The 15,150-nt window shown below is 54.1% G+C and overlaps 2 protein-coding genes across 2 annotated transcripts; one reads left to right on the top strand and one right to left on the bottom strand.

The window, feature by feature from the left end:
• The first annotated feature begins 9,536 nt into the window (after positions 1–9,536).
• On the top strand, positions 9,537–11,852 carry LOC109773321 (uncharacterized). Its single transcript, XM_045233135.2, has 2 exons — positions 9,537–11,280; positions 11,405–11,852. Exon 1 carries the CDS (start codon positions 9,663–9,665, stop codon positions 11,235–11,237), a length of 1,575 nt encoding a protein of 524 aa, XP_045089070.1. The 5' UTR covers positions 9,537–9,662; the 3' UTR covers positions 11,238–11,280; positions 11,405–11,852.
• Positions 11,853–13,531: 1,679 nt separating this feature from the next.
• Positions 13,532–14,095, bottom strand: LOC109773340 (uncharacterized). The gene has a single exon (XM_020332035.1). It carries the CDS (start codon positions 14,093–14,095, stop codon positions 13,532–13,534), a length of 564 nt encoding a protein of 187 aa, XP_020187624.1.
• Positions 14,096–15,150: the final 1,055 nt, after the last annotated feature.

Genomic DNA, 15,150 nt, shown 5'->3' with positions numbered 1-15,150 from the left:
GACCGAAAGACGATGCGCTCACCGTCCTTCGGCGCCGGCGTGACCTCTTTCTCTGGCGGGATGCGCGTCTCGACATAACCCGCGCCGGGCAGCTGCCTCGTGTCGCGCAGGAAGTCGAGGTGGTCCTTGTGGACGTTGGAGCCGTCCCAGGCGCCGGAGTTCGCCTTGTCGCGCGCCATGAGTGCTTGGTGCTCGACGGAGGCGCGGCACGGCGGAGGAGGAGCGAACCCGCGGTGGAGCAGCAACACCACGGGGGAGAACGCTCGATGACGACGGGCTGCAGCAGCACTTCGGCGAGTTGCGGGACTGCGGCGGCGGCGGAAAGAAAGAAGAGAAAGAGTAGAGCGAAGGGAGAGGAGGGCGCGCGATCCAGAGCCGCCCCCCTCCTCCCCTACTTATAGCCCTGGGCTGCGAAGCCGAGGGGACAGGGCGTGGGGGTCGTAGGATTAACTGTGCCCGCAACCCCACGACCCCGCGTAAACCGCGCAATAATGGCGTGGAGTAATCACGCCATGGTATCCCAACCGTCTGCCTCGGCCACAGCGGATCCGCGCGCGTGATGAGGCCCGGTAGTGGTGGGCCCCAGCCTGCGGCGATGTCCCATCACGCGCGTGGGCTGGCAGGCGGCCCGGCCGGCTGGCACCACGTGGCGCGCAGATAGCTGGCGGCAAGCCTGGCGCCTAGCTGGCGCGCCTCCTGGTTCCCGCTGCGACGTTTCAAAAACCACCAGGCGGCCCGCCTGGACGTGTCCGGCTCCTGGCAGTAGGCACGCCGGAAGACGGATGGAGCAAGATCAAATGAAGCACTCGGAGTAGGAAGTTGCCGAGGCTCCTTCCTTTCACCAGCAACGGAGCCTCATCAGCTTCGGGGACTACTGTCGGAGTAATTGGCCACGGGTAGCCTCATCAGCCCCCCATGGCGCTTCAAGACATCGGGGCCGGCTGCGCCCCTCAAGAATCAAAGACCAAAGCGCCGCCTTCTCGCCGCCGGCTGGTCCCAGCGGCCGGCTACCAGAGGACGACCAGGCTCAGCAGGCGGTCGTAAGGTGGGCCGACTCCTAGCAGGCAGCCTCTAGAGAGGCCGACTTCTAGCAGGCGGCCCCAAGCGTCCTCAAAGTCTGCACCCACATAAATACGATGAGACGGGGCATGGCTACAGCGAGCTCTGCTACCCCCAAATCCAGGGCCAAGCGTGGCCACAGTGCACCGTACCAGATGAGGATCTCCCGTCCGGCGCGGCACTGTTGCCACTCCCCCATGACATCACCCATGGCAGAGAAGGCCATGCCTCCACTACGGGCTGCCGGTACAGCTCACAGGCGGTGGGCCTTACCTGCCAGTGAGAAGCCAGGAGGCGGCGAGCCCAGACCAGTCAGCAAGAGGGGAGGCCGACTCCTACCAGGCGGCCCTCCCCCTTCCTCGGAGTCCGTGCGCCATTAATCAGAAGAGACGGGGAATGGCTACAGTGATTGCCCGCCAGGCGGCGGTACTGCAGCCACGCCTCCCCCGACAAAGCTCGCATCATTACCAGCATCGCTACAGTGCTGAGCGGCTGGCCAAACCCGCAAGCGGCCGGCACGGCCTGTCGGCCAAGTACGAGACAGCCAGCGGGGCCCACCAGGCGGCGGGCCCCATCAGCCAGCGGAGAAGCCGGCGACCAGAGACACTGACAGCTGGGGCCTACACCCGGCCAGATTACCTTTGTACCCCTGGGGGGTAGGCCTATATAAACCCCCCCAGGGCACCCATGCAAAGGGTTCAGACCTTAGTCCATTCATACCCACACATAGATAGAGGAAGCTAGGGCTAGCCTTGTTCTTCTTCCCTCTCTAGAGAAACAGCTCTAGGAGCAACCTTGTAGCCACTCTTGTTGCTTTAGTGATCATGCGGAGACCCCGCAGAGCAGGACTAGGGGTGTTATCTCCCAGGAGAGCCCCGAACCTGGGTAAGATTCGCCGGCATGCATGTCTTCGCCTCATCCCATTTCCTGGCACCGGCGACGTCTTATTAGCCCCCTTCATGATAAGCCATCCTTTGGCATATGTCGCACGACACCCCCGACAACAGAGGAGCAGATAATAATGGCGGCGGCGGCAATGGCCTCCACTGGTCATTGTGGTAGGGGTGGGGGCCCTCAACAGCCATGGCAAGGAGATCAAGGGGCGCAACAACACATTTGCAGGCGCGTCAGGGTATTTGCAGGCACGACGGCGATGGCCATGTGCGGCATTTACTGACGGTGCATAGGAGATTTTTGTCCGGTGCGAGGGCAACGACCATCGCATGCGGAGGCTTGACGCGTCACCGGCAGAGTTTGGAGTTGATGCGCAAGCGCACTGATGGTTCCCCGCCGGCTTCTGGCACCGGAGCAGCGGCTCCGACGGTATTGTGGATACTGAAGTGTAATTCGCGTCAGTGTGGAGTGGCAGCGGCTAGTTCCGCGTCGAGACATGGGCGTCCACCTGACGTCCATGATGGTGGTTTAAGGTGGGAAGACATCTCATCAATCTGCTAGTGCCTTTTGGCCCCGGCGTGGAGTACTAGCGGAGGTGACTATCAAACGACCCGTCTTCAGGATGTTGACTGGAACACCGCTTCATGTCCAGAGTGAAAACTCTTGTTCCGACCTTTGCTGGTTGGGCACAACAATGATGAAATTGCGTCATTGCCTTGTTGAAGGCGTTATCTACCACTTGTTGTTGTACTGGTCTTCATTGACTGATCTCAGCAACCAGGATGAAAATACTTGTCTAGGCCGTCTATGGTCCGATGTGATGACGATGGCACAAGGACGTTTATTCCTTCTTGAAGGTATTGGTGCAGAAGAAGTCAACTTAGTCATAGGTGTTTCTTTTAAATCTTGTAACGGTTCAGGCACTAGTTGCCCTTACTCTATACTCGGCTTAATATCTAATAAAAGTGGTAGTATGCATCGCTCGATTAAGAGGCCAGGGGCTACCCTCCTTTTCAGAAAAAGGTATCTCCAACGCTATCCTTTAAAACGGACATAGTATCTGTCCGTGGACATGTCTAAACACGTCCACATACACTTACACAAGATCCGACCATCCAACGCAATCTGCAGGCATTTTGACAGCGCCTTTACAATCTGGATAAATTACATATTGAATGATTTTCATTTAAATCCAACCAAATTCAAGAAAAAATTGACATATTTTATTAAACAAAAGTGGACATGACACTTTTTTAACATAACAAAAATTTCTAGTCGAAATCTTCGCCGGTCGTGCAGACATCTGTGTTCCACGCCCTGTTCTTCCCCACGTACAACGAGAAGAGAAAGATACCGGATATGGGACACAGACGTGCCCGCGCTAGTCTACCATCTCCTACTCTTCCACGCCAGAGTCTATCGCCTGGCTGTGGATGCCGCCAACCGAGGTGACGTCCACGATTGAAGTGGATGGGCCGGCCTTGTGGTTGCCGTGGCCCGGCGTGAGCCGCGTGGACGGCGTGAACGGCGCGGAGCTGCCGATCTAGTCAGCATTGTCTCCGTTCACAATCATCTGTGACGCCTTCGTGTTCGCCTCCGTGGTGATCTTGTTGTAGCCGGTGAGGTCCTCCAAGCTGAGGGTGCTGAGCCATTGTGTGTCCCGGTCAGTGCAAGTGATGCATGCGGCCTCTAAGAGCGCCTTCTCTTGGTTAACCATGGCTGCCACGGCCTCCTCGCTCGCCAGCTCGCCATGATTTGCCCCTCCACCAACCGGCGATTGATGGCTCGATATGTTGTCACTTTTATAAGAGGGTTTTGATGCATTTTTTGGCCGGATTTTTTATATTTCTTCTGTCTTTTTAATGCTAATCATTCGAGAAATAAGAAATCTTAATTTTCTATTGTTGTGCAAAAATATATTTTTGAAAGGTAAATTGAAGTCAAATGGAGCAACTTCTATTTTGGTCGAATTTGCATTAGGCTGTTCAAAGCGCAAGACGGCGCATGGTACGAGCGAGAGCGCTCGTACCATTTGCCGCCAGCACCGCCTCATCTAGAGAAACAACTTTTGTGAAGGCACATTACACATCAGAAACACAGAGTTGTCGCCACATCATCCAGAACAGAGGGAGAAGAGATCCATAGAAGAAGAATCGTCGGAGATCCATTCCTTCTCCTTTGCCCACCTCCATTTTCCTTCATCACACCATCACCATAGGGAGAGGAATTCCAAGGTACAAGATCAGGGTTCATAACTCTATTTGTACTCATTTTTAGATTGAGATCCATTTAATCATTCATCTTATTGTGGAACTTCATGATATTATTCATATGATTTCCTTTGTCTTTATCTCTGTAATGTTTGGTCATCCCTCTCCTATGTGTGAGTAATTTCTCCTAGGTGTAGGAGATGTAGTCTAGTCATCTTGCCTTATTTTCGCCGGTTGTGCCTACTTTTTTTATGAGTTTCGTAGTATTGTTTGAGATCTTGTTCTGAACCTGGATTCATAATAATATGGCCGTGTGCATCAAGAGATACAGAGGCTGGGGTATTCATCCTTTTCGTAAAAGGTACGATTTATTTGTGTCTATTCTATATATCGTCATTTGCGATTATAGTTTTATGATTGTTTAGTAAGTCATCTATTTGTTGTGCACGTAATGCATGTTGCCCAATTTACGAATCCGCGATTATATGGCCGTTGCACGTTATATGGCCGTTGCACGTAATGCATGTTGCCTACACAGGTAACACATGTATTTTTTTAGTGAATCCGCGACTTTCAGGTGACAGGTGTTGATATCTATAAAAAGCGAAGACAATATGAGATAATAGTGATTCACCGAACCGAATGCATTGTTCTGTTCTGATGACCTTAATTGCTGAAACGGTCTTGTAATGGCAATGTCGAAACGCGACTATAGGAAAGAACGAATCCAGCATGAAGGAGTTCGACCACTCAAGGCTACCGAACAAGCATTCTACGCACTAGAGACAAGGTAACTGTTATTATCGTCGCGCTGACACACTTGACGCACACCATGATCTAAAGTTTCTCCGCACCTAACCTCTCTATTGCAAACAACACCCTTTTACTTTTAGTTGTTTACTTTATGTTATTTACTTTCAAGTCGTTATTATTCCCGCTTCAATGACCAACTCTTCATGTTATTTACTTTCAAGTCGTTATTATTCCCACTTTTATTTGTTTCACGGGACAGTAATGTCATCTGTAGATTTTTAGACAGTTACTTCCCGCAAGACCGATGACAACTTGGGTGTGACCAAGATGCCACTCACAATACTCTCCTCTGCTCTTCATTGGGAACGATGATTATTGGGATACTTACACCAAGGTGCTATGCTACCATGTGTGTCTTGCTGACCATTAGTGATGCATGAGGAGTTCACGGGTGTAGTGTTGGTCCTCATGCCCCCTCCAGAACGCCAACACCGGCGGCGTTGACTGCACCTCCGCCATGACGACGTTGAAGTGCCTGCACCTACTCCATGGTGAAGCCGACAAGGAACGGCGCGGGCGTCAACTCGTCGTCAGACGCCTCCTCCGCGTTGGGTCGTCCTCGCTCACCTCCCGCGAGCTCGCCGGTAGTCTGACCTCTATCCATCGCGCACGACGGGCTAGCCAGCCGATCGCATGGTCGGCCAACTCGCGCGCGACCATGCTTAGGCGCCGGCCATGCCAAGCGGCGAGATGTTTCAATCCAGGCATGAGAGTGGGTTTCTCGTCTGCCACGCCCGTTTAATTGCCGACAGGCGGATGAACGGGCAACCGGCTTCAATGCGATCGAAAGCTATCACATTGGCCCCTTCGCTCACGCCGCTCCGGCATTGAACAGGTGCGGAGACCGAGCAAACGCGGTGCTATCGGCCGGCGCGCCGCTTCAACGTTAGTTCCACTGAATGTTTGCGTCCACTCTAAGTTGGCATGAATGCGGTGCGGGGAGCGGAGACGCATTCACGCGGGCGATATGATTTTGGGTGGGACCGCGTTGGCGGATGCCTATGTGGCGGTGGTACACGCCGTCGCCCGCAAACCTCTCTTGGTTTGTGGGAATTTGGATACGGGGATGCGTCCGTAGACAAATAGGGGGTCGTGTTAGGTCCGGACGTAGTTTGCGGGCTATTTGAGGGTCCGCCTTGGAGATGACTTTTATGTGTGGAGTCTTTGTACCCTTTGATTTTGGAAAGAATTCCTTATTTAGCCTTTTCTTAAATTTTGCTTCCCTTTTTGGCCCTCAAAACTTTTTTCTTCCATTCTTGACACTTCAACTTTATTTTGTTCCCTATGTGACATTTTCATCCATTTTTTCATCCGGTGATGTTAAATAGTATGTAGCAAGACAATTTTGCCCCTGATATATGTAGCAGGAAAAAAAAAGGATGTAAACAGAATGGATGAAAGTGTTGCACGTTGGAGAGCCCGACGTTCAAATATTCGTATCCACCACCGCCCAACCATACTTGTTGCAGCTCCAGCGCACTTTTTTTTTTAACATCAGTACCAGCTCCAGCACACTCTATTCGATAGCGCAGCAGATTGCGAGTAGCGCGTGCTTGCTGCCTTGCTGGTGCCGTGCTGCGTGCTTGCTGCCGCTTGCATGCGTGCGCGCTTGCTGAGTCTGTGTGCATGCTTGTCGTGTACGAGTACTTGTGTGCGTCGTGCTGGCTTCTGCTGGACTCTCGCAGATAGCTGTTTAGGGTTACTAGTGGTGCTGTGGGTTTTTCCTTTCTTTTTAAATCAAAAAACATGATACTGCAAACTGTACAAACGCCCTAAGTACGCACGACATGTTGATTAGCAATTTGAATTAGGCAGCCTGCAAACTTTACAAACGCCCATGTCAGTGCCATGCAGACTACGGCTAGCGGGCCAACACCCAACCCTTGACGAACAAGGACACGCGCAAAGTGCTAAAAATCATCAAACGTGGCTCTTGACTCGACCAGATGGGTATGTGTTGCTTAATCATCTCCAGCCGCGCCCCCAACAAGGCCCCCCACGTGATTTTTCGGCCGTCGGCGCCAAAAAAAGGCCCAGTCGCATCCTCAGAGCCCAGTTTTCGCCGGCTCGGACCGAAATTGGCGCCGGCGGACCCAACCTGAACCCGGCGCGCTGGAGGACGCTCGGGGGCGCCGGGCGAATCGTTTTGGCGCGAAGAGCCGCGGGCCCTCCTTGCCAGCGACTCGACTCTCTTCTCGCCGCTTCGTCGTCCTAATCGCCTCGTTCCCCGCGGCGAATCAATGCCAAAGTTGCGCGCGCTGCCGCGCCGGTCAGCCTCCATTGATGCCTCCCGGGCGGCGCAGTGAAGGCCGGGCGACGCGCGTCCCCTCGCCCGCCACGCGTAACGCGCCGGCCACGCGTACTACGCGGCGCCTCCGCCTATATAAGCCGACCACCAGCGCACCGAAGACACACACAGACCCTCCACCGCCGACGCGCCCATTTCTCCCCCTTCCTCCCTCGCCTCCTCTCGCCGTCTCCAGTTCAGAAGAATGGCCGAGCGCTTCTCAGGCGACGGTGCGGCGGCGAATGGCTTCGGGCGCCGCTATCTTCACGAGGACGAGGCTCGCCTCCTTTTCGAGGCCGAGTACCCGGTCCCGCCGGACATTGTGCCCGGGGCGTGGAGGATCAGCGCCGGCGGCGTGCCGGTGCCACCAACACCCACCAGGGTGGCGCACGTATCCGCGCGTCCCTGCCGCGAGCGGCGAGGGAAGGCCCGCGGTACACCCCCGACAGCCCGCTCTGGGAGCCCTACTTCCGCCGCCGCCACGCCGAACAGCTCGAGGCGACGAACGGCGTCGTGCCCTCCGGCAGGCTCAACTCCGAGGGCCGGCGCCGGTGGTGGGGCGTGCCCTGCCGCATGTTGGAGGCCGTCCTCAAGTACATCGAGGGCGGCAACACGCCGCGCCTCGAGTACCCCTCTTCCCCGTCCTTCTCACGCCGTCGTGGGAGCTCCTGGACGCCGAGGCGCATGGAGCGGCCCGGGGCGTCCTCCTCCTCGTCCGGCCGCTCGTCCGGCTCTCCCTGCCTCCGCCCCGTCAAGTCGGAGCCCCAGGACACGCCTGTCAGCGCGCACACCCGCAGCTCCGGCGTCCGCATCGGCGACTCCACCCCCCTCCGGCCGCTTCGTCCTCGTCGAGCCCAAGCCGGAGCCCGGCCTCCCCCCGGAGTACGAGGAGATAGCCCGGCGCGGCTTCTCCGACGAGGAGGCCCTACAGTGGGCGCGGGACGACTACTACCGTGACGAGATGGTCCGGCAGCGCCGGGCCTTGGAGGAGATAGAAGCCCGCAAACGTGGGCGCGAGGACAAGCACGGCGTCGTGATCCTCGACAGCGACGACGACGAGGACGCCCCGGACCGTCCAACCCGCCGCGCCAACCAGGGGAGGGATGCAGCAGGGACGGCGGCGGCGGAGGCGGTGGCGACGACAGCGGCGGCGGCGACGACGACGACGACGGCGGCGACTACACGCGGTTCTACAACCTCCTCGGCATGTAGAACTGCAAGGGCGGGCGGCGAGGAGCGGCGATGGAGACGGCTAGGAGCAGCCCATAGTAGTTTTTTCTTTTTTAAAAAATATGTTTAAATTTGAACGAACTCGCCGATGTCTGCGTTAAATTTAAGCCGTGTTTGCGCCGTATTTAAGATTTTCAAAAAAAACATGGGCGCCGCGACTGGGGGGCATCACGGTCCCAGCATGCCGTTTAGCGTCGGTGCGTCCCCGGGGCGATTTTTAGCCTCTCCCGAGAGCCCAACGGCTGGAGATGCTCTTAGTTGCAATATCCCGTGACGTAGCGCTCGACAAGCGAGGACCGACCAACACATGTCATAAGAAAAATCAATTCTCCTATACTTGTTACATACACAAGGGGCCCTCTTTGTACTAGGCCCCTGCCCTGTTAGGACCGGCCCTGGCCACAGGTAGAAGTTAGCTCTTGATCGATTAGATCTGTCGTCATTGTTCTTTTTATCTCGAAAAAAAGAATATGTTGTCATTATTTCAGTCATAATAAACTTATTATCATTCTTCCTCTGCAATAATTCTTTTTATGATTATACACATAGCACTATTTTTGTTTGTTTATTCGACAATGCCAAAATACATACCACATTACCTCTGTGTTTGCATGTAAATAATCTGGTCACATACTACATTAGGGGTAAAATGTTCTTTTTAGGTCAGATTTAACACCGTTACTAGCCAAAAATGGCGGAAGTGTCACATATGGAACAAAATAAAGTTTGAGTGTCAAAAAAGGGAAGAAACAAGTTTTTTGGGCCAAAAAAGGAAGCAAAATTTAAGAAATGGCCAAATAAGGAATTCTCTCATGATTTTGTTGGTCACTTTCTCTTGAATATATGTGCGTATGTGAGCATCTACGATTATATCATGTTAATTTTTTTAATCACAGAGCAGAAGTGCGATGTCCTAAAAGTTAGATGTGTGATGCCAATTGCGATGATGTGTGGTAATCAAAGCTCAGTTAACTTCTGCTTGCGGAGATGTCGCCCGTTCTGAATTTTATCGCAGCTTGGCGTGACCTTCAGAGTTCAGAGTGCTGCTGTTTTGTCTTCTGAACGTGCTCTGCAGACAAAACCTCGCAAACCCGCCTAGGCTCCTAGTGATACAATTAGCAGCAACTAAATCAAAAAAGAGAAACAGATTAGCAGCGACCTCCGTCTCCATGGCGCCGCCCACCTCCCCCGCGGCCGTCGCGGCGGCCGCCCGCGCGGCGCCCACTCCGGCCGCGGCGCTCGCGCTCTTCAAATCTGCGCTGTCCGCCGACCCGGCGCTCTCCCCGCTCGCCGTGCTGCCGCACCTCTCCGCCACCCCGTCGCTGCCCCACCTGCTCCTCACCGCCTCAATCGCCGGCCGCCCGCACACCACCTCGCTCAGCCTCTACTCGCGGCTCAAGTCTCTCTCCCTCCCCATCCCCACCGCCACGCTCCACCCGCTCCTCTCCTCCCTCCCCTCCGCCCCCGCCTTCGTCCTCTTCGCCGACATCTTCCGCCTCCGCCTCCCGCTCTCCACCACCACCTTCAACATCATGTTGCGCCACCTCTGCTCCTCCGGCAAGCCCGTCCGCGCGCTGGAGCTCCTCCGACAGATGCCCAGCCCCAACGCCGTCACGTACAACACCGTCATCGCCGGGTTCTGCGCCCGCGGCCGCGTCCAGGCGGGGCTGGATATCATGCGGGAGATGCGGGAGCGGACCGGTATTGCGCCCGACAAGTACACCTACGCCACGGTTATCTCCGGGTGGTGCAAGGTCGGCAAGGTCGAGGAAGCAGCCAAGGTGTTCGACGAAATGCTGGCTGAGGGAGAGGTGGAGCCAAATCCGATGATGTACAACTCGTTGATAGGCGCATACTGTGACCGGGGAAATCTGGAGGCCGCGCTGCGTTGCCGGGAAGAAATGGTAGCGAGGGGGGTTTCCATGACTGTCGCGACATACAATTTGTTTGTGCACGCGTTGTTCATGGAAGGGCGTGCTGCGGAGGCGCATGCATTGGTTGAGGAGATGGGTGGAAAGGGGCTTGCACCAGATGCGTTCACGTACAATATATTGATCAACGGTTACTGCAAAGAGGGTAAGGAGAAGAAAGCAATGAAGATGTTTGAACATATGGCTGCGAAAGGGATTTGTACGACCGTGGTGACCTATACGTCATTGATATATGCCTTGTCTAAGAAGGGGATGGTTGAGGAGGCCGATAGGCTGTTTGATGAGGCTGTGAGGAGAGGCATCAGGCCTGACCTTGTCATGTACAATGCCCTGATCAATAGCCACTGCACTGGTGGTGATATGGACCGGGCATTTGAGATCATGGGAGAAATGGCAAAGAAGAGGATCACACCTGATGACGTGACATACAATACTCTAATGAGGGGGCTGTGCTTGCTGGGGCGTCTTGATGAAGCGCGTGGGCTCATTGACAAGATGACAAAGAGGGGTATCAAGCCAGACCTTGTCAGTTACAACACCCTGATTAGCGGCTACAGCATGAAGGGTGACATCAAGGATGCTCTGAAGGTTCGAGATGAGATGATAGACAAGGGGTTCAACCCAACACTTTTGACATATAATGCAATGATACAAGGGCTCTGCAAGAATGGCCAGGGAGACGATGCCGAGGAGCTGGTGAAAGAAATGGTGGGCAATGGCATCACCCCTGATGACAGTACATATATTTCACTGATCGAGGGACTTACCACTGAGGACGAGCGGCTGGCCGCAGAAGATGCTGTAAAAGCGTGAGCTTTTCGGGAAGCAGAAGCAAGAGTTTTTTTAGGAAGCAGAGGTGCATGCTCTGTTCAGACCTGACCAATTCAAAAATGCGCATAATAGTTGCTTTTTCAGCCTGTATTGGCGCGCAATACCATTCTGATTTTTACATTGCTGTAACATGTCCTGAATTCTTGCAGGACCGCAAAATGATCATTTTGATGATGACTGACGCCGAACTGTCGGCAATGTGGATCAGCCTACTCCTTGGCCAAGTTAGCCTTTCCAATGGTTGAATCTTTTGTCATCTATAAACACGGGTGATGAAATATGTCAAGACCAAAATTTTCAGAGATGGAAAGCACTGGTCGAGTTTTTTTGAAGATCACCAAGTACTTGGAATATACGGAGACTGGATCTTTCAACCTGGTTGGATCATTACTGACATTCCTATTTATTTGGATGCAATACTACCCTGCCTTCTTGTGCTTGATAGAACTAGGGATATTATCTGCAAGAATAGGTGAATTCTGTAATACTGTAATAGGTCGTGCTTTCAGAATGCAAGTTCATATCTGTTGCTGCTACTCAGATGATACTCGGATTGTTATTCATACATGATATCTGTGTATGAGCTCCATTCCAGAAGATAGTGGTGGTGTTAAGCAAGGTGCGTTAACAGCGAAGCACTAACTGGGTTGAGCTAAAACAAGCATGTTCAGGTAGCACTAACTTCTTGACAATCTGTCCTGAGTCCTGACACCTACAAAGTGCAGACTGATGGCGAACTCCCGGGCTAGCTAGCTTTCCTGTCATTGAAAGCATCAGACTTTCTGCAGTTTGTGGGGGATGCAAGTATGTATCATCTTAAAAATCATAGCTTTCCTGTATGTGATGCTTTAGGGCATCTGGAAATGTGTTATTGCTAGCTAACTCTTATGTGCCTGAATCTTCTTCTTCACAAACAGTTAGGCTCTTTGTACTAGGGTCTTATATAACTGACTATCTTTACTGAGATTCACTCACCATAGCATCCCCCTTAGACTGAACATCCATCAGCGGGAGTTTATCTTGACACTCTGTGGCCTGTTGCCTGTACGGACGTATGTCGACGTTCAGTTCAGTTCGAGCTAGGTAGTGAAAAGTTTTATAGACAATAGCACGAACTCTCGTTCTTTTACCATCAATCATGTGAAAGTTTACAAATTCTCGACCAATTCTTTTTGCTCACCATCAAAGTCCCCCCATATAGCTGAGAATTTCCGTGCAATTGGAAGCCCCTGCACAGGAAAAAGCTTGATCCCAGCGAATAGAAGATGCTCAGCTCCGCACAACATAGGATTTGGCACGCGTCTTGTCGAGATGGGGGTAATCTATCCGTCAAATGCAAATTTGTATGAACTGTTGGCGTGTGGCTCAGCTATATCATACTGTCAGAGAGATGGTTTTGCAGTATAGCTCGGCTAGAGATGCTGCTGATGTTATTCTGAAATTCGAAGACAGAACACAACAAATAAGTATTTGCAGGAGTTTACTGAACATCTGGAGAAACCGACACCTACAACTCCTCTGCCTCTGGTGTCTGGTTGGCCTCCGGGCTACTGTGAATCCGTCTCCTTCCACCTTACTGAAGGTTAACGCAGGTGCTTTTTTTAAGCTTCGGCATTGTCAGCACAATCCACTCACTCCGACGATGAACTCGAGGACACAAGTGTTTGCGCTGCGTGCAAAACGATGCTGTTTTTTCTGTCTACTATCTCGTTTCCTCTTATTCTGTTACTACAAAACGAAAGAGCCTCTGACAGCCTGAGAAAAACGCCCACGACGATCCTCGGCGTTCGTGCCATCCCACGAACCAGAACGTGCGAGCGTGGACTAAGCCTAACCCAAGTACTCTCTAGCTATCAAACTTGCCCAATCAGCTACTCCACTGTCCCATAATATAAGAGCATCTTCAACAACGCGTTGGGCGGCGTGCTAAAAAACAGTTTGCAGCGCCGGAATCGTCAGCTTTTGCGCGCCGTGGTGCGCTAGATCCAGCGACTGCTGCAAAATAAAGCGCGTCCGAGCTGCTCCACCAGACGCGCTATATTTCTTCTCTTTTCTATTACAACGTGATATACATTCGGTAGATAGATAGATAGAAACATAAATAGATAGTACATAGATAGATAAAAAAAGATACATAGATAGTTCATAGCCTCCTCCTACGAGAGATATAAAATAAACTACTCGTCGTCCTCCTCCTCCGACTCGGACTCCGCCTCGGTGATGTCCTCCTCCGACGTCTGAATGAAGGCGTCAAGGAACCGATCGTCGTTGGAGTCCTAGGACGACGCGTCTCCTAGCTCGATGTTGAATTCAGCGGCCGCCTTCCGCATCCGCCTGTCCTCGCGATAAGCGGCTCGCTCCGCCCTCGTCTCCTCTCTCTCCACCCTCCTTTGCGTGAAGAACTGCCGCTCGTTGATGACATCCTGCGGGAAGCGTTCACGCCACAGCTCCATGGCTTCCTCGCCCATCTTGGCGAGGCTGAGACGACGCTCCCGCCTCCGGTTCTCACGACAATCCTCGTTGGTGATAAGCCGCAGGGGAGGCGCAATCTCCCGCGTTGGCACGTTCGGGAAGTTCATGTCCCGACGAGACCGCCGGAGGCGCCACGCCGCCGCGTCGTACGCGTGGGCGGCCTCGTGGGCGGTGTCGAAGGTGCTGAGGCTGAGGCGCATGTCGGAACGGATCTCCCCGGGCGGCGCAGCGGCATGGTGGCGCGGCGGTTGCGCGTTGACGGCGAGGCGAGAAAGCGGTAGAGGGAGCGGGGAGAGAGCGGCAGAGGGCGCGTGGCGAGGTGGAGAGCGGTGGAAGGACGCGTGACGGGCGCTGCATTTATAAAGCATGGCGGACGCCGCGCGCCAAAACTAGCGCGCGCCCGGCCAGGTTTCCGCGCGCGCGATCTTTTGCGCGCGCCTGAGTTTCCTGCCACCGCCCCACGCGCTAAAACCGCCTTTTACCCCGCGCGCGCGTTTTTTGCGGCTGCTGTTGAAGATACTCTAAGTGATGTCAAAAGCGCTATTATATTATGTCAGGGAGGGAGTAAAAAAGCACATGCAGTCAGTACGCAGACCTCTGCCGTGGCAACCTTATTGAGCTAAAAGAGCTGCCGTGGCAACGTTATTATTGAGCTAAAAAGAGCTGCCACTGCCATGGCACCATAACGAGACAGCACAAGTTTACATCAACAAGCATCAGCTTGCAGAGTGTCAGCAAAGATCAAGGGGACTGCCCTTGCTCCCCGAGAGGGAAGAACATACATAAGCTGTTGGATTTGGACCCACAGTTTAAAAAAGATCGTACGAGGAGGGTTTTGTTTTGGACTTTCTCGAGCTACCTAAGATACTCAGACGTACGCACATCCTTCCAATCTTGTAAATCCCGGTCGCCGTTCAAGCTTGGCCTTTTACACACACGTATATCTTGGTTCTGCCGCGCCCGAGCTTATCAGCAAGCGGCGCCTCCGCTTATATACCGCACCTCTGCAGTTCCGCCTGCACGCATTCGTGGAGACAACCCGCGTACCATTGTGCGTGCGTGATGGGAGCCACCGACGAGTCGGATCACGACATGGAGAAACAGCAGCCGCTGCTGACCCCGGCGGCGGCGGCGGCGGACGAGATCGGCTGCGGCAACTGCAAGCCGTGCTCCTGCGCCTCGCCCACGGCGACGCGGACGCTCTCGCTGGTCGTCCTCGTTGCCGGCGCCCTGTTCGCCGCGCAGCTGAAGGCGCGCGAGGAGTACCTCCTACTCACGGTGTTCGCGTCGCAGCTGCTCAGCTTCTGCGTCCTCACGTCGCTGCTGGCGCTGTGCGCGCTCCCCGAGGACGGCGCCCGGCAGCGGCTCGCGTGGGCTCGCGCCGCGGCCGCGCAGGTGCTCCTGTGGTCGTTCGCCATGGCCC

The sequence above is a fragment of the Aegilops tauschii genome, chromosome 2 (assembly GCF_002575655.3).
Source record: "Aegilops tauschii subsp. strangulata cultivar AL8/78 chromosome 2, Aet v6.0, whole genome shotgun sequence".
In the NCBI taxonomy this organism is placed as follows: domain Eukaryota; kingdom Viridiplantae; phylum Streptophyta; class Magnoliopsida; order Poales; family Poaceae; genus Aegilops; species Aegilops tauschii.
The sequence above is the reverse complement of the archived record's forward strand: the minus strand, read 5'-3'. Positions and strand labels throughout refer to the sequence as shown.